This window comes from Geotrypetes seraphini, chromosome 16, assembly GCF_902459505.1.
Source record: "Geotrypetes seraphini chromosome 16, aGeoSer1.1, whole genome shotgun sequence".
Lineage (NCBI taxonomy): Eukaryota > Metazoa > Chordata > Amphibia > Gymnophiona > Dermophiidae > Geotrypetes > Geotrypetes seraphini.
In genome coordinates, this window is record NC_047099.1 from 33,981,917 (window position 1) to 34,007,314 (window position 25,398).

At 44.0% G+C, this 25,398-nt stretch overlaps 1 protein-coding gene across 4 annotated transcripts; it reads left to right on the forward strand.

Moving 5' to 3' along the window:
* Positions 1 to 4,137: 4,137 nt before the first annotated feature.
* Positions 4,138 to 23,795, forward strand: LOC117350784 (phospholipid scramblase 2-like). 4 transcript variants are annotated; one of them, XM_033925384.1, is made up of 8 exons: positions 4,138 to 4,161; positions 10,860 to 10,932; positions 12,219 to 12,409; positions 14,965 to 14,992; positions 17,744 to 17,922; positions 18,800 to 18,961; positions 19,733 to 19,861; positions 20,638 to 23,795. In XM_033925384.1, exons 2-8 carry the CDS (start codon positions 10,920 to 10,922, stop codon positions 20,689 to 20,691), a joined length of 756 nt encoding a protein of 251 aa, XP_033781275.1. In that variant the 5' UTR covers positions 4,138 to 4,161; positions 10,860 to 10,919; the 3' UTR covers positions 20,692 to 23,795. The 4 variants fall into 4 exon arrangements, with proteins under 4 accessions (XP_033781275.1, XP_033781274.1, XP_033781276.1 ...); XM_033925383.1 differs by lacking the exon at positions 4,138 to 4,161 and adding an exon at positions 4,383 to 4,439; XM_033925385.1 differs by lacking the exon at positions 4,138 to 4,161 and adding an exon at positions 7,689 to 7,712.
* The last annotated feature ends 1,603 nt before the right edge of the window (positions 23,796 to 25,398 follow it).

Sequence of the window (25,398 nt, forward strand, 5' to 3'; positions counted from 1 at the left end):
GATACAAGTCCCATTCCCTATTTTCCCAATTTATATTATACAAGTCGGATAAAAATACTCGCAATGTCTGCATGTTTAGGTAATGAACAAAAAAAGAGGGGAAAACAACACCACAAAACTAAATATGTAAAGACCAGAGTGGAATTGTCCAAATCAGAGAGATGTGCACTTGGAAAAAAGTGTCCTCCAATCCGTCTAATGATATGAAGATCTTTATACAATCCCTCGTATTAAGTCTACTTGACTACTGTAACATCGCATATTTAGCAATTTCCCAAAAGAATATGCAACGCCTACGACTGATGCAAAATGCGGCAGTTAGACTAATCTTTGGACTAAAGAAATTTGACCACGTGACACCCTACTACCGGCATTACACGGACTTGCCCCTAAATACATTACTGACCTTTTCTCCTTCTCAGCCAACAGACACAAGAGAAGTTCACAATCCAACTTCGTTTCCCCCCCAGTGAGAGGTTGCAAACTGAAAAAACACCATGAATACCTTCTCTCACACCAAGCAGCATCATGGGGTAAAGACCTAGAACAATTGCTTTCGCCCACTACTTATGAGGAATTTAGGAAACGTCTAAAAAGACACCTTTTCCTAAAGCATCTAGACAGCTGATCCACTCTTTCTCTCCCCTCAATAGCGATTAACTTGTCCTATTGATCACTTTCTCTTAACAATGAATTTCGTGTCCTATTACTCTCTTTCTTTTACCCTCATAAAAAGTCAGTCAATTTGTACCTTTACTTAATCTTTTGTAAACCGCATAGAACTTCACGGTACTGCGGTATATAAGCTGTTATTATTATTTATTGTTCAAAGCATCTAAATGACACATTCACCACTCAATGACTCCACATATACATGTTTCGGCCCTCAGGCCTGCCTCAGGAGTCTTAAAGAACGTGATGGATGAAATACACAATAGACTGGCACTCAATTGGATCTGACTAAAAGGTCAATCATGGAAGAATACCATCTAGACAGCAAATGGTTTTTGTTACAAATAAATGAAAGCATCTCCATGTCTATTGTGTATTTCATCCATCATGTTCTTTAAGTCTCCTGAGGCAGACCTGAGGGCCGAAACATGTACATGTGGAGTCATTGAGTGGTGAATGTGTCATTTAGATGCTTTGAACAATAAAGATCTTCATATCATCAGACGGATTGGAGGACACTTTTTTCCAAGTGCACATCTCTCTGATTTGGACAATTCCACTCTGGTCTTTACATGCATGTTTAGGTATCCATTTGTAAAAGCTTGTCGTTATAAAAGATTTCTAGATAAGACTTTTGATTACCAGTTCGGGAAAATGAATTCCTGGTTAAGTTCTCTGATTCCGAAAACTCCATCATGTCATGCCTTTAGAAAGTTATTCAAAACCTATTTGTTTGATAAGTTTGTATCATGATGTTTCATGTATGTTTTACTGATTGTACAGTCCTTCTTGATTGTTATCCGCCCGGAACTCACGGTTGGGCAATATACAAGAATAAAGTTATTATTATTATCATATATGTATGTTATTTGAATGTTCTGATTTGTGCTTATTACATGCTCCAAAAGTATGATGTCTCCCTTTTAATATGCATTATATCTCTTTGATTTGAATTTCAGTGCTGCTCACAAGTATATTTTTTAACTGTTTCATGATAGGGCCTATCAAAAAGCTTCAAACTGCTGCTTTTGACTTCGCCTCATTCATTGTACTTATGTTGAAGTTCAAACAATCTTTATTGATGATAAATGCCACAAGCAAAAATGCGCATCAACAACACACAAGCAGCTTCCAACAAAAAAAGCCAGAACAAAGAAACTGAAATACATCATCAAGTTTTACAATAGCAAAGTACACTCGCACGCCCCCAACCCCCATCCCTTTCCCCTATGAAACCTGTTCCCCCCCTCCTGTTACCCTCCACAAGAAACATGGACTAGAATTCAGGAACAGCCAACTCCCCCCTTCCCCCTCCCTAGATCCTCCCCCCCATCCCTTTCCCCTATGAAACCTGTTCCCCCCCCTCCTGTTACCCCCCCCACAAGAAACATGGACTAGAACTCAGGAACAGCCAACTCCCCCCCTTCCCGGATCCTCCCCCACCCCTATCCCTTTCCCCTATGAAATCTGTTCCCCCCTCCTGTTACCCCCCACAAGAAACATGGACTAGAACTCAGGAACAGCCAACTCCCCCCCTTCCCGGATCCTCCCCCCACCCCTATCCCTTTCCCCTATGAAATCTGTTCCCCCCTCCTGTTACCTCCCCACAAGAAACATGGACTAGAACTCAGGAACAGCCAACTCCCCCCCTTCCCGGATCCTCCCCCCACCCCTATCCCTTTCCCCTATGAAATCTGTTCCCCCCTCCTGTTACCTCCCCACAAGAAACATGGACTAGAACTCAGGAACAGCCAACTCCCCCCTTCCCGGATCCTCCCCCCACCCCTATCCCTTTCCCCTATGAAATCTGTTCCCCCCTCCTGTTACCTCTCCCCCCACAAGAAACATGGACTAGAACTCAGGATCAGGCTTCATCCTGTTATGAGTGTACTATATCAAAAAGGGATAAAAGGATAAATTAATAAGTTAGATTATTTCCATGCCCTTCCAAAATAGCTGGGATCAGTGCAGACTCGGTTGGGTCCAAACGTTATCAGGTTATGCTCATAGGCCAAGGTGGAAGCACAGGTAACCACATCAGATCTCGCTATCATGGTCCGTAGTGCACTTCTTAGGATCAGAAGAGGTGAATGGGTTCAAGTCATCCTTGCTTCTTCACTGCACTTCACCTCAGCTCTAGCAGCAAGAAAGGAGATGAAGAGAATCCAATTGAAATGGAAAATAATTAAGGCGCAATTCCGGGAGTCAAAACAGGATGAACATGCATAAAAGTCACAATCGAACAGAGCACGTGAATCTAGTAATAAGCCTGTTGTTAAAAATATATATACTAATACTGCATAAGTCCATAAAAAAGGTTAAAGTGCAGTGATTGTGGGGAGGCAAAGAGGAAGCTGTAGAAATTCAAGGCCATAAAGATCGTCCGGTCATTAGTAGCAACAGTCAATAAGTCTTTAGGGTTTCTAGGCACTCATCATATTCCTTCTCTGGTAACAAGGTCCTTCCAATGGGGCTCATCCATCATCTGGATCTCATACGGGTGGAAAATTCCCAGTGATGATATCTCAAATATCTTTAGTAACTAGCATTAATCCATAGATGGTTCACTCAGATGTCTGAATTGGCACGGTTTGAGCGCTGCTATAATTCCCGTTCCACCAATCCAGAGGTTCGGGCGTACTTGGCTTTATGGCAGGCATTCTTGCAGTTACCTCTAGTCTCTCAGTTTGGGAAGGGAGTTAGGGTAGGAGTTTGTATGGGGAGTATGTGTGGTGTATGGCTGCCTGTATGTATGCTAACCCGCCAAAATGGTGACCAAAAAAAAAAAAGGTCACTGCGAGATCAGGGACAAGGCCATTCACCGCCCCGTGGAGCGGTGAATGGTTAGCATGCGCGGTGAACGAGCGTTCGATCTGGCAGCTCCCTCTCTCCCACCGGCCTCGCATCTCCCTCCCTCCCTCCTTTTCCCTTACCTTTTCTTGTTGAAACTGGCAATTTCTATAAGGCTATGAGCTGTATTACAGCCGGAGCCTTAAAGTTGCGTCACGTTGCCTGCTGGTAAAAGTCTCCTCTGACGCAACTTCCTGCTTCCGGTTGCATCGGAGGAGACTTTTCTAGCAGGCAACCCGACGCGACTTCAAGGCTTGGGCTGTAATACAGCGCATAGCCTTATACAAATTGCCAGTTTCGCCACAAGAGAAGGTAAGAGGGAGAGAAATGCACGGCTGGCCGGTGGGAGGGAGCTGCTGGACCGCGTGAAGGGTGCTGGGGGTGGGGGGATGGAGAGGAGAAGACACTGAAGACGGGGACGGGGCGGTGAAAGGGAGAGCGGGGACGGTGGCGGGGCAGTGAAGGGGACAGCAGAGACGGGGACGGAACAGTGAAGGGGATGGTGGTCTGGGGACAGAATTTTTCCCCGTGTCATTCTCTACTACGTAGCACAAGGCACAAAGCAGAGAAGTGTATACTTTCTGTTCAACAATGGCAGGAAATAAGGGGGCAGAATGAGGAACAGTAAAACAGGATTGTGTAAGTAACGGCTTAATAGAAGACCGGAGACAAACCTACCGAACGTGAGGGAAGGTAGGAGGAAAAATAGCAGGAAGGGAAAACCGAGAATAGCAATGCTGGCTTGGAGGCAAAGTGATAGATGCTGGAAAGGCAGGGGAAGGCACAGGATCAACAGAGCATGGCAAGCAACCGGGGAGGGACAAAACTGCTGGACTAAACTGATAAGTTAACGTTCTCTTAACCTTTTTCACAGCCTCTGACTCACCATATGAGTGCAGGGCACGAGCCAATTTGGGGTAAGTCATCAATTTACTATTGCCCTTCAGAATGCCACAAAGGGCTGCTAGACGATCCTTATTGAAGGAGGAAAATTGAAAAGTTCCCTCGGCTTTATTAACCCACCAAAATGCAGTCATTTAGGGCTCCACTGAGCCAAAAGGAACTGGTATAGCCGGAGAAGTGGTTTCTTGTGAGCAAGAGCAAAATATCCATGTGCAAGATCTTGGGTGGGCCTGGGGTGGGCCTTGGGCAGGCAAAATCGAAGGTTGAAATGCAAGAGTAGAAGTAGTAGGAAAAAGGGATGGGAGGCAGATGGAATCAGGAGGGAACAGGAAAGACAAAGAAAGGCTAGGGCTAGGGGCACAGGACAAATAATCAGGGCTAGCACTGGCAGCCAGAGAAGTAAAAGACAGGGGATTCCTAATGTCAGCAAGAGTAGCGAGAGAAATCGGACATAGCGGGCATTCCTGTTCAAGATGTGTGTTCCCGAGACAGGAACACTGCCTAACAACAGTTTCCTGTAAAGTGGGGGAAGGTGGTGCATTGCTGTTGAATGGTTTCACAGATATCATCTAATGCCTGAGAGATAGTGGCCCAAGTAATGACCAGTATGCGTTGTAAGATTGCGATCTGCCTGCCATCGCACTTGGCTTGCAACGGGAGGCAGAGAGACAGGAGGTGCAGGAGTATGCGCTGGGGAGGGCAAAGGGGCAGTTGACAGTGGTAGAGAGGGGTACAAATGGGAGGACTGAGATGCTAGCAGTAAAAGTGGAGAAGCATGAGAGTAAGGGGGTGGGTGCAATCATGTAGCATAGGAACTGAGGCAGGGCGGGAGACTACGGGATAGAGGTCTGCACGGGAACGGGGATCGCGGGAATCTCGTGAGTCCTGCGGGACTCCCGCGGGAATCCCCCCCTTACCCACGGGACTCCCATGGGGACCCCCCTCTGGCCCACGGGACTCCCATGGGGATGGAAGGCTTTGGAAGCAGGGTTCGTCCATATAATATAATGGACACGTCAGCCTTAGTAAAAGAGGGGGTTTATAAGTTAATTACCTGAACAGAAAACAAAAAAAGGGTTCCACCAAAGAGATTCCACAAGGAAAATAGCAGCGCAAACACAAAAGAAACTGTGGAATTGATGATCCTGTCAGAAGTAATTGCTGCTTTTTATGGGGACGGATGGGGATGGAGATAATTCCTTGCGGGGATGGGTGGGGACGGAGAGGATCCTGACGGAGACGGGTGGGGACGGAGAAGATCCTGACGGGAACGGGTGGGGACGGAGAGGATCCTGGCGGGGACGGGTGGGGACGGAGAGGATCCTGACGGGGACGGGTGGGGGACGGAGAGGATCCTGGCGGGGACGGGCGGGGATGGGTGAAATTTCTGTCCCCGCGCAACTCTCTACTGCGGGAGCAGGCAACATGGGAGAAATAAGCAATATATCCAACTACAAACTGTCCGATGAACAAAATAATGAGTCTAAAAAATAAAAATAATAAGGCCTTTACTAACTAATGTAAGAAAAGAAAGAATACTTACAAAATGAAGCAATGCGATCACAGAAGAACAGGTCCCACGGCAACAAGAGGACATCCGTGGAAAATCAGGGGCGGGAAACTGCGAGGTTCTTTTTCACTGAAAGGGTGGTCGATCGCTGGAATAGTCTTCCACTTCAGGTGATTGAGGCCAGCAGCGTGCCTGATTTTAAGGCCAAATGGGATCGACACGTGGGATCTATTCACAGAGAAAGGTAGGGGAGGGACATTAGGGTGGGCAGACTGGATGGGCCGTGGCCCTTATCTGCCGTCTATTTCTATGTTTCTATGTACCTGTGTAGTGAGTTGTTAGATGCTGATGCTAAGTTAAAAGGAAAAGGGAAGGTTAAATATCATGAAAGTCAAAACCCTATCATTTGTATGGCCCTTTCGTTGGTCTGAGCTAACAACTGACTGTCAATCCTAATCCTTTAGACCCCATAACTTCTGTTAGTGCCAGCTAACACCGTACTGCCGAAAGAAGCCAATAACACTTGTTAGCACCAGCTAATAATGTGCTATCAGACTAAACCTATAACCCATGTAGTTAGAACCAAATTGTTAAACTAAACTGATAACTAAACTGTGAACCGTCTAGAAGTTGCAAGATTATGGCGGTATAGAAAAATAAAGTTATTATTATTATTATAACTCTTATTGTTAGCACCAGCTAACAGATGGCTGTCAAATCTATAGGGCTTTTATTAGACACCACTGTCAAATACCAAACGGCAGATCTTCTTGCCGATCTGTAGTAAAGGAAGTAATGTTAAGGGGGGTGAAACAAGATAGATCTGTAAAAAAGCAGAATAAAAACGGCTAACGAACGCAGGCGCAAGCGGGGAGGCTATCCGAAAAGCAGACATAGGCCTTCAACCCTAAGGCTAGCGGAATTCCCCATTTCACAGTCGGGAATGTCACCACTGAAAAGCCGCCTGTTTACGGCCTTTCAATACCACTGGCTTCACGGAAACTCAATATGCTGTTATAATTAATATATATTTATTTTTATTAACAATCAATAACAGGTTACAAGAACAAATCTTCACAGCACATGGAGCTGAAAGATAGTATGCCTCGAGCGCTTGAGGATGTCTGTCCTCCTTTCACAATCACCAAGGCTGTCTCTTATACAATTCTTGACAGCTTGAGGCCACGTTGGCACCTATCATTTTGTCGCTTACAAACGTCATTACATTTATCAGTTTATAATATCTGTGTCATACCATACGCATGTCCTGCTTACCAGAAAAATCTATCTTTTCCCGCCTATGCCGTTTTAATTTATCATGTCAGCAATTTCAAGCCATCGGCCAGTAAAAGCCTGCCATCACAGGATATTCTTGCAAAATAATGTACTGTATTTTTATATTCTTGGCTAAGACATGTTCTCATCCTTCTTAGATCCACTTCCCTGGCATTACCGCAGATGGGACACCAGTTGCCGTGTAAAAGAATAAGTTTCGTTTCGCTCGCTCATTTTTCGCTTGGCTTGCTGATTTCAGCAAGCATAGATTGTGCAAAGGCTTGACAGTTTTAGTCAGAGCATTCTCAGCCATCTTAGGCCTTTATTTGTGTTTATTGGCCTAATATGTTAGGGGATTTCAGGAGAGGCTCTTCACCTGTCACCTGTATAGGACTCTCTCTCTCTCTCTCTCCTTCCCTTCTCATCTTCCAGAGGCTGTTATAGGGGGAAAACACCCTCCAGGGTTTCAAGACAAGTTCCTGCTAAACTGGAATGTACGCAGGTGAGGCTGGACTCATTTAGAGCACTGGTCTTTGACCTGAGGGCCGCCGTATGAGCGGTCTGACCCAGCAACGGCAATTCTTATGCTCTTATGAAACAGAAGGCAGGAGTCTGTGTTTGCAAGGCACGTAATCTTTCTCATGCAAATAAAGCTGGGAAGTCCAAAGAAAGGCGTCTCCTTTTTCCCCCCTCCCTTGCACAAGTGAGAAGGAAAGAAAAAGCCCTGGAACAAGACAGCGTCATTTCTAAGCCCATCTCACTTGACTGAGACAGACAGAAAGGGGCATGTTTCCCCGCTCTCTCTCTTGTGCCCTCCGATCACAGCAACATCTCACTGCCAGGTAGGCCAGCATCTGCTTACTGAAACTATTTTTGGCCTTGCACTCGCCACTCCCCTTGCCAGAGATCATCCCAGTGGTTGCTTATATGTGGAGGGGAAAAAGTTTGACCAAAGTTCATCTCTGAACAGAAGCTCTTGGTTCAAAGTGGAATCTAAGGAGAGACCAAATGGAAATCTTCAGGGCAGGAAACATGGTTTCTAGTGGCAAGGAGATAATCCTTCTTTTCCAATAATGGGTCACTCACTCTCTCTTCCTCTCCCTGGTCTCTATTTCCTTGTCTTTCTCTCTGGCATTTTGGCTGGAGGTGGGATTACAGCAGCAGCCCTCAGCCAGGATCTCACAGCTGTTGCTCAAGATTTGCCTACGGGGCACAGTGCCACTTTCTCCTTTGACCTTTCAGGTACTGGAACTAACTCGCTTCCTTTCATCTGATACAGTTGTGGCTCTCGTCAGATACCAACCAGTACCTGTGTCTTTAAGCCTGGTGATGTCAGAGGGTAAAACATGTAATTTTTACATCCTACAAAATTTAAGTCCATTCTAAGAATATTCTGGAAAGAAGGGGAAGGATTTTGCTCACAGTTTTTCAATAATAGTTTAAGATACGTTACACTCAGGGTTGTTTTTTTTCCCTGCAGGCGTGTCCTGAGTTGGAACCATGCCCTGTGAAACATATCCGCTAGAGAAAACTGTGTGGCACACTGAGATTTCAGGTGTGCCATGACACACTGGGGGAGGAGGAGAGGCACTGGCTGATTGCCTACAGGACGTGCCTCTCATCGAGGGGGTAGATTCTCTGCATAAAACCGACGCACGATTCTGTCGGTTTGAGTGCGTCGGTTTTATGTCGCTTTAATCCACTAGGTTACTTTTAGGACCAGCAGGGACCCCTGAAGAAGATAACTGTGTCGAAACACGGACCGTGTAGAGTCCATATGTTTCTAGAGCTTCCGTCCCTAGATGTATTCATGTGGATTACGTGTTTGTTTTAATAAAGCCATCATCGTGGACGTTGATTCTCCACAATTTTTTTTGTTTTCTTGTGTGTACTTTTTGTGCAGTGAACAGGGTCGATTTCTTTTGTTGTTTTCAAGAGACTCCTTTGTTAAAAACACCATACTGGCTTCCAGTTGAATCTAGGGTGAAGTTTACGTGTGTTTGAATAGTTTATAGCTAATATATGGTCAAGTAGATAATGAAACTGCACCTCTGACATTCTACGCGTCAGGACAAAGATGTTATTTTTACATTAGTATTCCATCACTCAAGGGTATTCAATCTAATCTGCTTACTCGTTCCATTTCTGCCCTCTACAAAAAAGGTTGCCAGATTTTACTATAGTATAGAATTCTAGCGTATTGTTGAGGGGAGAGGTTTAGAACAAACGCCAGGAAGTTATTTTTCACACAGAGGGTGGTGGATACATGGAACGCGCTATCAGAGGATGTGATAAACAGGAGCACGCTACAGGGGTTCAAAGAAGCTTTGGATAGGTACTTGGAAGACAAAGGGATTGAGGGGTACAGATAAGAGTAGAGGTAGATTATAGGGATGGGATTAGAGGTAAGTTGCAAAATTAATCAGGGACCACTGTTCAGGCACTAGGCCTGATGGGCCGCCGCGGGAGCGGACCACTGAGCAAGATGGACCTCTGGTCTGACTCAGCGGGGGCAACTTCTTATGTTCTTATGTTCTTATGTTGATTATCCCAGTGCCTAATTTTGGGGTACTATTTACAGAATCCCCCCCCCCAAAGCGCGTACCTCTAGGTACCCAATTAAAGAACTGCCCTGTAAGCCCCTTAATGAATACACCTGTGATAGATTTGCATGCACCCTGTTTCAACAGTATGCAAATCCAGCTCATGCATATTCATCAGGAATATCCCGAAGACCTGAGAGGCCTGGAATCCATGGAGAGGGAAGGCTGCCTATCCCCGAGTTTGGGCTAGATTCACAAAGCAAATCGATCGTGTACCGATTGGTTTGCGACCTCTTTACTATCAAATTTCCATCCAGCTTGATTCACTTACCTCTTCTGCAATCCGCTTCAAATCCGTGCATGCAAATGAGGTGAAATGCATGCAAATTGGACAGTGACCCGATTCACTACACCAAATTTCTGATCTGACTGGGCTGGCCTGATTACCTGAAGAAGCGACTGCAATCTCTCCTGCCTGCTCGCCCCGAATGCTGCCCTGCTTCTTATCTCCTGCTGCTTGTCTTTCCGATGCTCTTCTCCTGCCTGCCCAAACTGCTGCCTGCCCCAAACTGCCATGATTTCCTGCCTGGATTCTCCCCACCCTTCCCCGCAGTGCAAGCCCGTGGCTTTAACCCGCGGGCTCTAAGCAGTTTAAAATCACGGGCTCCATTTATCTTTTTATTATTAGTGAGGGCGGCAGCTGGCAAGAGCGGGTCCAGATTTCTGGGAGCCACGCGGGTTGGGGGTCAGTGGAGGTGGCAGCTTTTGGTTCAGGCTCCCCGAAGTCCTGCCGCCCAAAGTACAAAAAAGTTACCAAAAAAAAAAAAAAAATTTCACTGCTCCTATGGTCTGCGCATGTGCGCAGAACACACATGCATGATCCATGCAGGCAGATGGGGGCTTTCCTCCGATCGCCCCATCTGCATATTTTTGTTTTCTGAATTGGTCGGGCCTGCCAGGATCGGGCCCGATCTGGCAGGTTAGTGAATCCTTTGTACGGGGCTGAGCACAGGGTTTACTCTTGTTTACACTGTGTCTTTCTGGTTCGTCTGGAATGGCGAGAGGGATTACAGGTAACTGGAGGCTTGTTTTCTTTATATTTACAGAGCTGGGCTTGTTGTGACTAAGACTCAGAGGGAGACAGAGACGGCGCGATAACAGCAGAAATGTCTTCACCAGGTAAAGCGGAATCAGAAAGCGCTGAACTCCTTTGGTGTATTGTAGGACTTTGTGATAATGTTTGACAAGCATCGGAGCTCTCCTGCTTAAATAGCGAGACGCTCGCGCTAGAGGCAATTAGCGCCGGACTAGCACCAGTGTTAGCACATAATGCTCAGATGGCTGTAGTGGGGGGGGGGGGGGGGGGAGACAGTGTGCGTGCTAAAGATTAGTGCAAACAGCATGCAAATGTAGTCAAATGGATATTTATTTATTTATTAAAAAACTCAATATACTGCCTGGAGTCACAGCGATTTCCAAATAAACATACATAGATCAAAACAATACAAATCATTCTTCAAAAATAATATCAACACATATGAAAAAAAAAAACCTTACAAATTCTTCAATAAGATTCCGTTTGGCCCTTGTGCCTAAGGCCCCTCCTATGGGCGGGGCTTTAGGTGCCTGGGCCAATGAGGCCCTAGGCTCCTCCCTGGTGCATCCCACAATGCACCAAAAAGTGGCAGGCCTGCCATTCAGAGGAAGGCGGAGCTGCTGGATGGAAGGAGGACCCATATCACAAGATTAGAGGGGAGGGGAGGGGGGGAGGTTGGTGCACAGTCTGGCAGGGGTTCGGGGGGGAAGGGGGTTTGGGGAGTGTTGTGTCTGGCAGGAGGTATTGTGCACCCTCCTGCTGATGATCACACAGCTGTTCCGGGATGGGGGTAAGGTTGTATCTGGCAGGAAAAATTTGGCACCCTCCTGCCAGGGAAGATTTGGGGGGGGGATCATGGTAGGAGACAAAAAGAAAAGGGGCAGGGAGAGAGAAAGACAGAAACAAAGAAAGGGGGGCAGGGAGAGAGAAAGAAAGAAAAACAGACAGAAAGAAAGAAAGGCCTCAGTGCCTCATTGTGCTAAAAGTCTACACATCTATTCTAGCACCCGTTAATGTAATGGGCTAAAAAACTAGTATATATATAATCAATTTTATTGTAAACCATTTAGACCTTTTCGGTAGACGGTATATCAAAAATTACATAAACTTGAAACTTGATGGAGTTAGGTTGGTGGTAGCACTTGTGCTCCTTCTGCTGGCTCTCAGAAACCAATCCAAACGCCAATCTACACGGGAAACTTAGGTGTGCCCCTTCCTACACCCGTTGCTGTGTTCAGGAAATGTGTATCTGAAAGCCTGCTTCACAAGTGTGCATCTCTACCTTATTACAAGAGGCTTCATGGCCAACTCTGTCGTTGAGAATCACCTCTGACCAGGGCTATTGGGTTTTCTTCTTTTTAAATTTCAGGTGAGCCATTTGCATATCCCAAAGCAATTGAAGAGCAACCACCTAATTATGAAGCTTTGGGACCCCATCGAACTACAGACCCACCTCAACAGGAGCAGCCCCAGGCTTACCCTGGTTCTAATTCCAAAGGCGTGCTACCGTATGTGGCCCAAATCCCAAGGGTACCTCATGGACTGGAATACCTCATACAGGTTTGGCACAAGTCAATGCATTCGATTGGTGCAAAATGCTGCAGTTTGCCTGATTTTTAATCTTAAAAAGTATGATCACATTAGTCCTTTTTATACCAAGTTGCATTGGTTGCCTTTTGGGGCCAGAGTGCTTTTTAAGTTCCAATGCATTTGTTATAAGGTGCTTTTTGGATTATCTCCCTCATATTTGTCCCCCTATCTGAAACTTTCTTACTCAACAAAAGGAACTAGAAATTCTGGAAAGTTCATCTTACGTTCTCCAAAGGCCTGTCGTTTTAAGACCTTTTTAGACAGGACATTGGAGTATCAAGCTGAGTAGATGAGCTCCTGGCTAAGTGCGATGATTATTCAATTCTTACTTCACATTTAGGAAATCATTAAAGACCTATTTATTTAACAAAGAAGAATATTAATTTTGATATATTTAAATGAGTTCTTATGTTTCTATTCTTATTATCACAGTATGTTTAAATTTTTTTTATAATTTTTAAATTGTACTTGAATGTTTTAAACAATTGTATTACTTTTATTATATAATTTTAGATTGTACGTAGAAAGTGTGTTCTATGAAACTGTATCATGTGCTGATTTGTCTCAGTATTTTCCTATTGTGAACCGCCCAGAACTACTGGTTGGGCGGTATACAAGAAAATAAATCATTATTATTATTATTTTCTTTATATCAATTTGAACTGGATAGCTCAGGGGAATGGTCAAAGCATTACACCTTTGGCCCAGCAGTTGAATTCCCAGTTAAAGTGACCCATGTGGAAGGTGAGGGTGGTCTCACTTTGGATCCAGGGGTCCCAGCAGTAGTGTTTGTATCAAAGCTCCAATCAGAAACATATGAATTCTTCTGTACATCTTATGTGTGCTCTGAATACCTGCTTGGACAGATTACCCGCTTGGCCCTGTTATTCCAACTCTGAGTGGAGCCACGGAATAAAAGTCAGACACAAATTAAAGTTTTAAAACATAAAGTCCTCTATGGGAGAGTAATTTGGAGCCTGATCAATTAGGCAGTATCCACCCAAGTGTCTCTCTCTGAGCCATGGGCTGCATGCCATTTTATTAACTATTATGACATCATTTCATATTATTAATACATAAGAGAGTACATTTCCAATCACAATACAATTACTTCATTAACAGCTGATTGTATTTTGATTCATTGGTCACATGATTTCTTGTCAATCTTACTTCATTAGTAATTTTCCCTAACATTAGCAAATCTATAATGGTTTAATCCCGCACGATTACTGTAGTCTCCTGTCAGCAATTTATGGGGTTACATCTAATCTACGATTTGTGAGCCGCTCTATACCTAAAAAAGGTTCAAGGCAATGTACAATTTGGAAGAGGGTAGAGAGAAATAGAGACAGGAGGAGGAAGGGAAGAGGGGTGTACAGGGGAGGTAGAAGGGGGACTGGTGGTATAATTTGCATTGAAAAAGTGGAGACTCAGTCCGTGTTCGCCGCTAATTGTCGATGGAGTGTGTTGCCCCGAAGAGAAGAGTCTTCAATTTTTTTTCAAAATTTGTGATAATTGGGTTCGGTTTTGATATCTGTTGGGAGGTTGTTCCAGGTTTTTGCCCTGAGGAAGGTAAGAAGTGTGCTAAATATGCATTTGTACTTTATTTCTTTAGGGCAGTGGTCTCAAACTTGCGGCCTACCAGGTACCATTTTGAGGCCCTCAGTATGTTTATCAGAATCACAAAAGTAAAATAAAATAGTTTCTTGATCCTACGTCTCTTTAGCTATAAATGACAATATTATTATTAAGACTGAGCCAAAAGGAAAGATTTATAAACTATAAAGAGTTTTACCTCATGCAAAAATGTTATTTCTATAATAAGACATTAATTATTTTTTTTCTACGGCCCTCCAAGTACCTATAAATCCAAAATGTGGCCCTGCAAAGGGTTTGAGTTGGAGACCACTGCTTTAGGGGATGGAAGGATAGTTTCTTGATGTTTCTGGTTGAGTTGGACAGAGAATTGATGAAGTTGATGAGAGGTGTTGCTGAGCTCGCATTTAAGCTGTGGTACATTACGCATGATATTTTTTAAACCAATGTGAGCATCGATTGGTAACCAGTGGAGTTGGTTGAAGTATGTTGAGATGGAGTCGTATTTTTTCATCTCGAAGATTAGCCATATTGCCGTGTTTTGAATCAGTTGAAGTTTCCGGGTGAGGTGGGTGTTTATGCCTGCGCAAAGTGAGTTACAATAGTCCAATTGGTGATAGTACCAGCGTCTGCGTCAGTAGCGCAGCAAAGTGGTGACTGTGGAAGTAGGGTCTGACCAGTCCGAGTTATCTCATGCTGTAGAAGGTCTTTCTTCTTATGTTAGAGATTTGGGGATCGTAGGAGAGGGGGGTAAGGCACACTAAGTGATTTAGTACGCGCTAAATGCTAAGGTGCCCACATGCGCTAATCCTTTACGCGCCTTGGTAAAAGGACCTCTATAGTTCTCACAAAGTAAAATAAAATGGGAAAAAAAGAGATTGAGAAATGCAATGTGTAATAACATTTGGTTTCTTTTCATTATATTTCAGGTTAACCAAATAATAATTCAGCAAAAATGTAAGCATATTGCATTCCTATCCCTCTCTTTCTTCCTCCTCCACTACACACATGGCGCAGGTCACATATGTACAAATATGCTTCCTGAAAGACGAGCTGAAACCCCTGGCATAAATCTCAGGTAGAAAAATATGCAGAGGCAGTGATAGGGAACCAGAGGCGTAGCTAGACCTCCAATTTTGGGTGGGCCACTGGACAAACTGGGTGGGCAACTGTGGTCTCCACATCCCCTCCTCACAAGCCAACTCAAAGCATTCAAAATACATGAACTGATGGCGATCCCCAAGCCCCACCAGCCGTAAGGGTACTTTAGTGGCAAATAACTCCTCCCTCTCCCACTTGCTTCATCCTGTAACTTGGTCCATGCACCACTGCGGTCCCGCCCTCCCCACATGTGCTTGGTTTTGGTGCATGTGCAAAACTGAGCGTGTGCAGCAGGGTGGGGAGGCCAGTGCAAGGCCAGCACTTGGACAATGCTGCAGGCTGGAGCAAGGAAGGCTGGGATACCGGGAGGAAGGCTGGAGAAAGGTGGAAACTATGGTAAACTATGAGGTAAAATGGTAAAATCACAAATATATGAAACCGCGAGTGTAGAAACCGCGAATGGGGAGGGGGAAGTGTACACTAACCAAATCAATAAGAGAAGCCTTTCAATTTAAGGAACATTTTAGGTGTTCTGCAGGTTAAGGGGGGCAGAGCCTATACCTCAGGATGGGCAAAGGAATGCTACTTTTATTTCCAATTCTAATATATTTTTACAACATCTCAGGTAATGTTTATATTTGACATCTCTTTTTAAATACTGTATTGGCGAACAAGCAGCTACGGAATGAACAAATGCTGATTGGCAGCAGCAGTGACAAAACAACAAAACAAGATCTGGCCATGCCAATTAAGATGTTTATTTAAGATTTGATATACCGTTCCTGCATTTTACTGACCTAAGCGGTTTACAATGTATCAAACTAAAATGAAATTAGGTACTTGAGAAAAACGACCCTATCTGTCCCGAGGGGTCACAATCAAGCCCCTAGTAGAGGCCAAGCTCACATCGATTAAATCTTTAATACATAACAGCGCTCAGAACATCTCGGCCGCTACAGTTGGAAAAGGCAAACTTAACTTTACAGATGCATGAGTGCAACGGGCGTGCATCTCAGACTGAGACCTGCATTTCCAAGCTTGAAGATGACATGGTCAAATGACACCATGATCTTGAACAACTGTGGAATCTGAAGAGAGAGCTCGTGGAAGCCAACAATAGAAGTTGCAGAAGTAACCTAAGAATCCTTGGCCTCCCTGATGAGATTGAAGGTCAGAACCCTGTTAAATTCATTGAAAACTGCTTTCCATTGCTTTCTCTAAACTTTTTGAGGTTGAAATGGCACATTGCGTACCATCGCATTGGCCTAATATTAGAGGTCCTAGACCATTTATTTTTTTAAATTCTATGATTTACACAAGCAAGGGAGATTCTTGCCAAGAGCAGAAAATAATAACGGATCTAAACAGGAATGGTGGTAGACTTACCTTTGTACAAGATTTTGCTCGCCATACTGCCCAGCTTCGTAACCAATTCTTGGCCATGAGACCTCAGCTGAAACAAACTGGTGCACAAGATGGCCTCTTTTATCCCACCATATTCAGCGTGACACACTTGTATAAAACTTTAAATTACAATGATCCCGAAGCATCGAAAGATTACCTTGAAGCATATCTTAAAAGGCTAATATGATTACTTGATTGGATTAGAATGGGCAAACTTTCACGGCCTAAATCCCACTAAGGAGATAGTTTGGATAGGCTTGAGTGAGCTTTAACAGCAACTCCTTAGGTTCTAACCTAAGGACAGTACTGGATGGACTTCTAAAGTCTGTGGCCCAGAAGAAACAAAGAAAAAAAAAGACAATTTAATCACGAAACTGTAATGCATGCAATTATAGGGTAGACTGGATGAACTATTCAGGTCTTTATTGGTTTTTGCTTTATCTGCTGGTCTCCTTATCTTAAGAAAGATATAGCGGAATTAGAAAAGGTTCAAAGAAGAGCAACCAAAATGAGAAAGGGGACAGAACTCCTCTCGTATGAGGAAAGATTAAAAAAGGTTAGGGCTCTTCAGCTTGGAAGAGAAGGCTGAGGGGAAATCTGATTGAAGTCTACAAAATCCTGAGTAGAGTAGATCGATCAAAAAATACAAAGACTAGGGGACACTCGATGAAACTGCAGAGAAATACTTTTAAAACCAATAGGAGAAAATATTTTTTTCACTCAGAGAATAATTAAGCTCTGGAATATGTTGCCAGAGGATGTGGTAAGAGCGGTTAATGTAGCTAGTTTAAAAAAAGATTTGGGCAGGTTCTTAGAGGAAAAGTCCATAGTCTGCTATTGATACAGACATGGGGGAAGCCACTGCTTGCCCTGGATCATTGGAATGGAATGCTGCTACTATTTGGGTTTTTGCCAGGACTTGTGATTTGGATTGGCCTCTGTGAAGATGGGATACCAAGCTAGATGGACCATTGGTCTGACCCAGTAAGGCTATGGTAAATACTGTAATATTTGAAAGCACAGGAAGGAGAGGAAGAGAGAGGTACCATGCTGGTAAACTGGGTACACTACCAACGACTGTAGATGCTCTTTCAATGATGGAAATAATGAAGATATTGATGATGGCAAATTTACGGTTGGCTATGATGGGAGTTAGAGAAGCAAGGACACTACTCATAGTACATTGGGTGTCTTTTCTTTCAGATTTTACCACTCAGACTGGCAAAACCTATGAAATTTTGAATACCATGGGTCAACGGATATTTCTTGGCACGCAAGAGATAAAATGCTGTGTATCGCAGTTTGATGTGAAAATAATGGACAACTCTAACATGGAGGTTATTCAGCTGCTGGAACCATGCAAGTGTACCTGTACACATGAGGTGGGTTATTATAGCACGACAGCTTCCTTTATTTGATAACCTAATACTGGACTCTCCCTCTATTTCTATTGTGCAGTCACTCCAGAATAAGGAGAACAATAATACACGAGTAAGTTCAATTACTTGTATCTCTATTCCATAAAAACATAAGAATTGCCACAGCTGCGTCAGACCAATGGTCCATCCTGCCCAGCAGTCTGCTCACGCGGCGGCCCCCAGGTCAAAGACCAATGCTCTAAATGAGTCCAGCCAGTTTAGCAGGAACTTGTCTAGCTTGGTCTTGAAACCCTGGAAGGTGTTTCCCCTGCAACAGACTCCGGAAGAGTGTTCCAGCTCTCCACCACTCTCTGTGCGAAGAAGAACTACCTTACGTTTGTACGGAATCTATCCCCTTTCAACTTTAGAGAGTGCCCTCTCATTCTCCCTACCTTGGAGAGGGTGAACAGTCTGTCTTTACCTGCTAAGTCTATTCCCTTCAGTATTTTGAATGTTTCGATCACGTCTCCTCTCAGTCTCCTCTTTTCAAGGGAGAAGAGGCCCAGTTTCTCCAATCTCTCACTGTACAGCAACAATCTTTCCCTTTTCTAGTTCCGCCATACCTACATATTTTGAGATATGATAACCAGAACTGAATGCAATGCTCAAGGCGCGATATAGAGGCATTGAGCGATATAGAGGCATTATAACATTCTTAGTCTTGATAGCCATCCCTTTTTTAATAATTCCTAGTATCTTGTTTGCTTTTGTGGCCACCGCTGCATATTGGTCTTCTTGCATACAGGCTTTCTTCAAAATACACCAATTCCAGCTGCCCTTCTATGTCTCTAAAAATCTATAAATACCTACAAAAAGTTATCTTCCCTTATATTTTTCACAGGCTGAAATCCATTCACCTCCAGGCACCATCATTGGCTATATTACCCTAAACTGGAATACTAATGTGACCAGCCTCTCCATTTCAAATGCTTCAAAAGATATCGTCCTGCTGATCGTCGGCCCTAGCTTCCGAACCAACATCTTTGGTGATGTGAACTTTGAGGTATGTTAGATTTTTTTGTAGGCTTCTATTTGGATTATTAATTGACTGGTAGAAAAGTTGATCTCAAAATGGTGGGTAATGCTGATGTCACTCTTAATCCTGCCTCCCCCATCCACTTCACAACACTATTCCATCCTGACCCCCAGCTAGTAAGGGGGGGGAGGGGACGCGGTGAACCTCCCCGGGCGCCGGCACCTCTCCTTCTCTCCAACCCCCTGCTCCTTCCCCACCACGCGTGCGCATTCAATTCCCCACCATCGTACCTCTAGCTCTTCAGCGGCAAGCAGCAGCTCCAACTTAATGCTCGCGCCGGCCTTGGCGCCCCCTCTGTTACTTCCGGGTCTCGTGACTAGGAAGTGGCGTCGGAGAGAGAGCAGACGCAGGCAGCAAGTTATAGATGCTGCTCGCTCTGGGGAGCTAAACAGATATGGGGGAAGGGAAGGGGAACATACATGGAAAGGGAGGATGGAGAAGAGGGTGGGGGATGCCACCCACCCTCACTATTCCACTGCCCCTAGTTGCCTTTGAATATACCCTGGATAGCCTGTGCCTCTCAGCCCCTCCCCCTTGACCTCGGGGGAGAAGGATCTCTTCTGAAGCAGGAGCAATTAGCCAAGCTCTTCCTGGTGCTTGCTTTTCACAAACACTTGAGGCAGCTGGTGAGCACACACTCATTTGCAGTTAATGCATACAATTTTTAATCTGCTTATCCCACAAATCACAAAGTAACTATCAAGAAAGCAATAAAATTGAATTACCATCTATTCACAGGTGAAGAGCCTAGATGAGACCCAGACCATAGGGCAGATCTCCAGGGACAACGAGCAATATGTGGTCCAGTTCCCTTTAGATCTGGATGCTAAAATCAAAGTGGTACTGCTGGGAAGTGCTATCTTCTTGGTGAGCAAACCATCTTGTTTATCTGTAAAACCTTTCTCTGTAGTCCAGGGGGTGCAGGCCAGATCGCGGTAAGAGAAGGGAAGGGGGGTGGGGGAAAATGCTGCTACTGCTACACAGGGACTTGGAGGGGAAGGGAAATACCGCTGCTGCTTCTGCACAGGAAAGGGGGGGGATAGGAGGGAAATGCTGTTGCTGCTGCATAGGGAAGTGGGATGGAAATGCTGCTGCACAGGGAAATGGGGAAAAATGACAGACAGACAGCGGGAGGGAGGGAGACAGAAAGAAAGAAAGACACAGGGGCAGGGAGAGGGACAGAAAGACAGACAGAGAAAGGGGGCCAGGGAGAGAGAGTCAGTAGGAGGGAGACAGACAGACATATATTCTAGCACCCGTTAATGTAACGGGCTTAATGACTAGATAATAAAACCCTAAGCGGCGCATGCGCACTCCTACCTGCGTGTTCCGCATGCCCGTGGCCGGAAGGAGTGCGCTTGCGCACCTACAACTGCCCCACACTCGCGAAGGGAGAAGATACAGAAACAAAGAAAGACTGACAGACAGCCAGGGAGAGAGACAGTAAGACAGGGGGCCAGGGAAGAGACAGAGACACACGGGGGACAGAGACAGAAAGAAAGGGGGGCAGGGAGAGAGACAGAAAGAACTCGTATCCGTGCCTGTGTTTATTCAGTAGACCTTCCTTTTATTGTAAAGGAAAGACTGCAAATGTTGAAGTAGGATACTGACAGAACGACTTTGGCTCTTTGCTTTTTTACCAGGATTATATGATATCGGCGAGCAGGGAACAGCTGTTGCGCAGAAGCAATGACTAGACAGACCTCTGTCTTTCAGCCAAAGACCAGCAAAATTGTCATCATGTTCTGAACTGGAGAGCTTCATGCTGACGTGTAAATACGCAATGTAAATACGCAATGTGTCCATTCCTTGTAACCTGATTGACCTTCTGCTGTCATATCATTTTCCTTTCTGACCTGTCCGAGTAGACCTCCACGATGGATTTAGCAGAGACTAAGAAAAGGGAAGCGCTTCTAAGGAATGTAGTAGATGCTAGCTTATAGAATAACACATAATGGTCTAGAATTTGAATGGATTTACAAAGTGGTATCAATTGAAGATGGTTATTATAGTAAGATGTTAATACAGTTGGTTTTTAGAAATGCAAAACTTAGGGTCTGATATTCAGCCGGAAGCAGTAGTCAGAAACTGCTTCCATAAACTGCGAATGATAAGATCCTAAACACACCGATACATTCGCTTGTAATCTCCAAAATAGACTACTGCAACTCCCTTTATAAGGGCATACTATAAAAAGAGATTAGGAGACTTCAGCTAATACAAACCACCTCTATTAAACTTATCACCAACTCCAAGAAATATGACCATGTTACCCCTTTACTTAAAAATGCTCATTGGCTTCCCATCCCCCATAGAATCACCTTTAAAACGGCTCTCCTCACGTTCAAAACAAGTCAATCAAGAAAACCTGCCTTTATTGACAAATTACTCATTAGAGAATGACACAGTGGATGTTATCTGCAGCTAGCCACGAGTAGCCATGGGTAACCCACCAAAACAGTGGAGGGGGTAAAGGTGGCACAGTGCTGTAGTGGTTTTCCCAGATTTTTAGTGATACTGTCCGGTAATGTGCTCCTGAAAATCCAGAGAGAACCTGTTCAGTGGGAGTATCTCCTAATCAGATATCTCCCGTTGAATACTGGCTCCTTATTTTCTTGAAAAAAACCTCAGCAGAGGAGCGATATGGTGATGTTACTTCTCACGGAAATAATGAACTAACATGTCATGCACATGGTCACGAATGGAGAAATAACTCCATCACCATTACAAGGGGGTGCTGAAAAGCTCTCGGCCCAACCAACATCCTAAATTCTGGGCATTATTTTACCACTGTAGCTGAAAACAGCGTTACTTTATTTTGCAAAGTGCCAATTTGCTGAACCATAATGCTATGTTTTGACACTGTTTCAGATCATTGATTGAGCCACGTCAAAGAAAAGTGTGGAATTTTCAAGTGTGGAACTCCAAGCTATCATGAAATTCCTGTTCCTGCAAAAGAAAACTCCAAAGGAAATCCATGAATGTATGATGCAAACATTAAGTGACAAATGCCTATCATACTCCACAGTGAAGTAGTGGTGTGACTGAAGATGCAGCAAGGTCTGGGAGGCCTCAAACGGTGTCAACTGAAATTGTTGCCCACGTCCATGACCTCATTTTGGCAGACTGGCGAATATTGGCTAAGACAATTGCTGAAACCACTACAGGTATCCAGGGAATGTGGTGGGCGTATAATCCACGAGCAGTTGGGTATGCAGAAACTGTCAGCCACGTGGGTGCCCAAATATTTGAATGCTGACAAGTAATGCCATCTAGTGGACACCAGCAAGTTGATTTTGCAAGCATTTTCAATGCGCTAGTGCCAACTTTTTGGAACGACTAGCAACTGTTGATGAAACATGGTTATACTACTATGATCCTGAGACAAAGCAACAGACCATGCAATGGTGGCATTCAGGTTTTCCAAGTCCAAGGAAATTCAAGACCCAAAATTCAGCAGGAAAGGTCATGGCCACAGTGTTTTGGGATCAGGAAGGTGTTGTCAAGACTATCTTCCAAGGGGCCAAACAGTTAATACAGAATACGGCTGTAACTTGCTGTGCCGATTAAAGGCGGCATTGAAAGAAATAAAAGGAAAGGGACGCTGTGTAAAGGAGTTTTCTCATTTTGCAGAACAATGCACCTGCTCACAAGGTTGACAAAATGATGGCTGTTTTGATACAGTTGGGGGGTTTCAGTGCATAGACCATCTACCCTACGCACCAGATCTTGCTCCTTCTGACTATGTTCTGTTTCTAAACCTTAAAAAAAGAGTTTTAAATGTTTGTCAACAAGAAGTTTTTTTTTTTCCTTTTTGACTATTAAGATTGCCAAAATTGTTAAAATTTATAAAGAATTAAAAAAAAAAAAGTTTGAAAGGGCGACAATTTTCGAGTGCTTCAGAGGTGATTGCAGTAGCAGAGTAGTATTTCAATGACCTTTTTTGGAAGGGTTACAGAAACTTCAGATGCGATGGGCCAAGTGTGTTGAACTTAGGGGTGACTATGTGGAATAACTTGTAAGTTTCATGGTTCCACGTCATTCCTGTCTTGGTTGGGCCGAGAACGTTTCAGCAACCCCTTGTATAAGCTTAATTTCACTACTTATTAAACTTGGCTTACTGAAGCAAAACCACAAAGATGCACAATTTAAAACATTCCTGGTGGTAACGTACTGTCTAACCACAAACTCAGTGACCCAACAGAAAACCGAGCAGAGCAATTACACTGCTCAGGTAGGCGTCATTTCAATAATATTTACAAAATAACGGAAAGAAATCCTTATAACTTTACATAAGACCCCCCTCAGATAACAAAGCTTTTCTCAGAATAAGAGGCTTAAGATTTGACGTTGTATCACTCTTAGATCAGTATGCAAAGGGATCCTCCAGTGTTTCAAAGTTTGTCTACTTATCGATTATAATAGCTGAAAATGGTGCCTTGCAAAGACCTCCCGGGTTGTATAAAGCAACCGCTCTCAGGTAAGGCTGGGTTGTCTTTCACTTACATAACCCTTAGCGGAAGTTGAGAAAGTGTGCAAGGGGATGGATACCACTCAAAAGACACAAAATCCCCATGGGGTCTCTTGCAATGAACTATATGTTTTCAAATAATTGTAGCAAATCCAAAGGGATTAGCAAGATTTTACATTATTCAGTGACCCTCGGCGATTCATACATTCTGTTTTTTTCCTCTATTGTTATTTTTTCTTTCATTGGAATTTTTTTTGTGACATATTTTTCTTCCCTTTTCTACCATGGATCCCTGATGAAGGTTGTCCGAAACACGGACCGTGTTGGGTCCCCCTGTTTGGTAAAAAGGTTTTTAGATATACTTTGGTTGTCACAATAAATTTTGCCTACATCGTTGTACATATCTGCAGTTTTGGTTTGTTTGTTCCTTATCAAATAATTGTAGCCCCACAAAGCAAAAAAAAATAACCCTGGATAGCTATAACCACTCCAACAAATGTTTAATCCTATTCAGGGCTAGATACCATCTACACATGATTTTGTATTCATTTACTTTTTTCTATTACGAGTGAGGAAAAAATTTCTATAATATGTGTGTACTTTTCAACCCATGAAAAAAATAATCCAGTTTTTAAAACAAAATACCTGCTTAAGTTATGTTGAACATTAGAAGCGTAGCCAACCCAGGATTTTGGATGGGCACTCCCTCCACCCCCAAGAGATATGAAAACAAAAATACAGTCAAACCTTGGTTTGCGAGCATAATTCATTCCAGGAGCATGCTTGTAATCCAAAGCACTCGTATATCAAAGCGAATTTCCCCATAGGAAATAATGGAAACACAGATGATTCGTTCCACAGCCAAAAAACTTGAAACACTAGACGTATTTGTATTGCAAGACCTCGCTCGTTTAGAACATTCACTACACTCCCGCAGCGTCAGTTGTGATGATGTGATGCGTGTATACTGGATGTACTCGTATTTGCTTATTTAGAAGTCGCTACACTCGTGCAGTATGAGAGAGAAAAGAACCATCGGCTCAGTTGCGATGTGTGTATACCGTATGTACTTGTATTGCGAGACATTGCTTGTATATCAAGTAAAAATCTAAGAAAATGCTTTGCTTGTCTTGCAAAACACTTGCAAACCAAGTTACTTGCAATTCAAGGTTCTACTGTACAAGGTTTTAACATCTACCCTGCATCTAGCATCTCTCCTCCTGGGAGTAATCTTTATCCATAGACTCTGAATCAGTTTTCAAGTGAGAATACACAGAGCAGTATCAGGCATTTGCAAATTCTTTGTCTGCAGTATGGATTCAGCAGGATATAAGACTGAACAGTATGACGCAGGACCTACTACTACTGGAACAGTGGTCATCGACTTGGCAGCTAAGCTTCATTGCTAAAAAGTGTAAGGTAATGCACCTGGGTAAGAGAAATCCGTGCAGAACTTACCCATCCGTGCAGAACCCATCATTTGCCTTGCCTTGGAGGAAGCCTTCTCTACTTGATTGGCAGCCTTCATGTCAACACTAATGATCACCCCTAAATCACGTTCTGCCGTGGTCCTAGTCAAGATCTCACCATCTTGACTAGGACCACGGCAGAACGTGATTTAGGGGTGATCATTAGTGATGACATGAAGGCTGCCAATCAAGTAGAGAAGGCTTCCTCCAAGGCAAGGCAAATGATGGGTTGTATCCGTAGAGGTTTTGTTAGCAGGAGACCTGAAATCATAATGCCGTTGTACAGATCCATGGTGAGACCTCATTTGGAGTATTGTGTTCAATTCTGGAGACCACACTACCGGAAAGATGTGCTGAGAGTTGAGTCGGTCCAGCGAATGGCCACCAGAATGGTCTTGGGGCTCAAGGATCTCACGTATGAAGAACGGCTAAATAAATTGCAGCTGTACTCACTTGAGGAACCA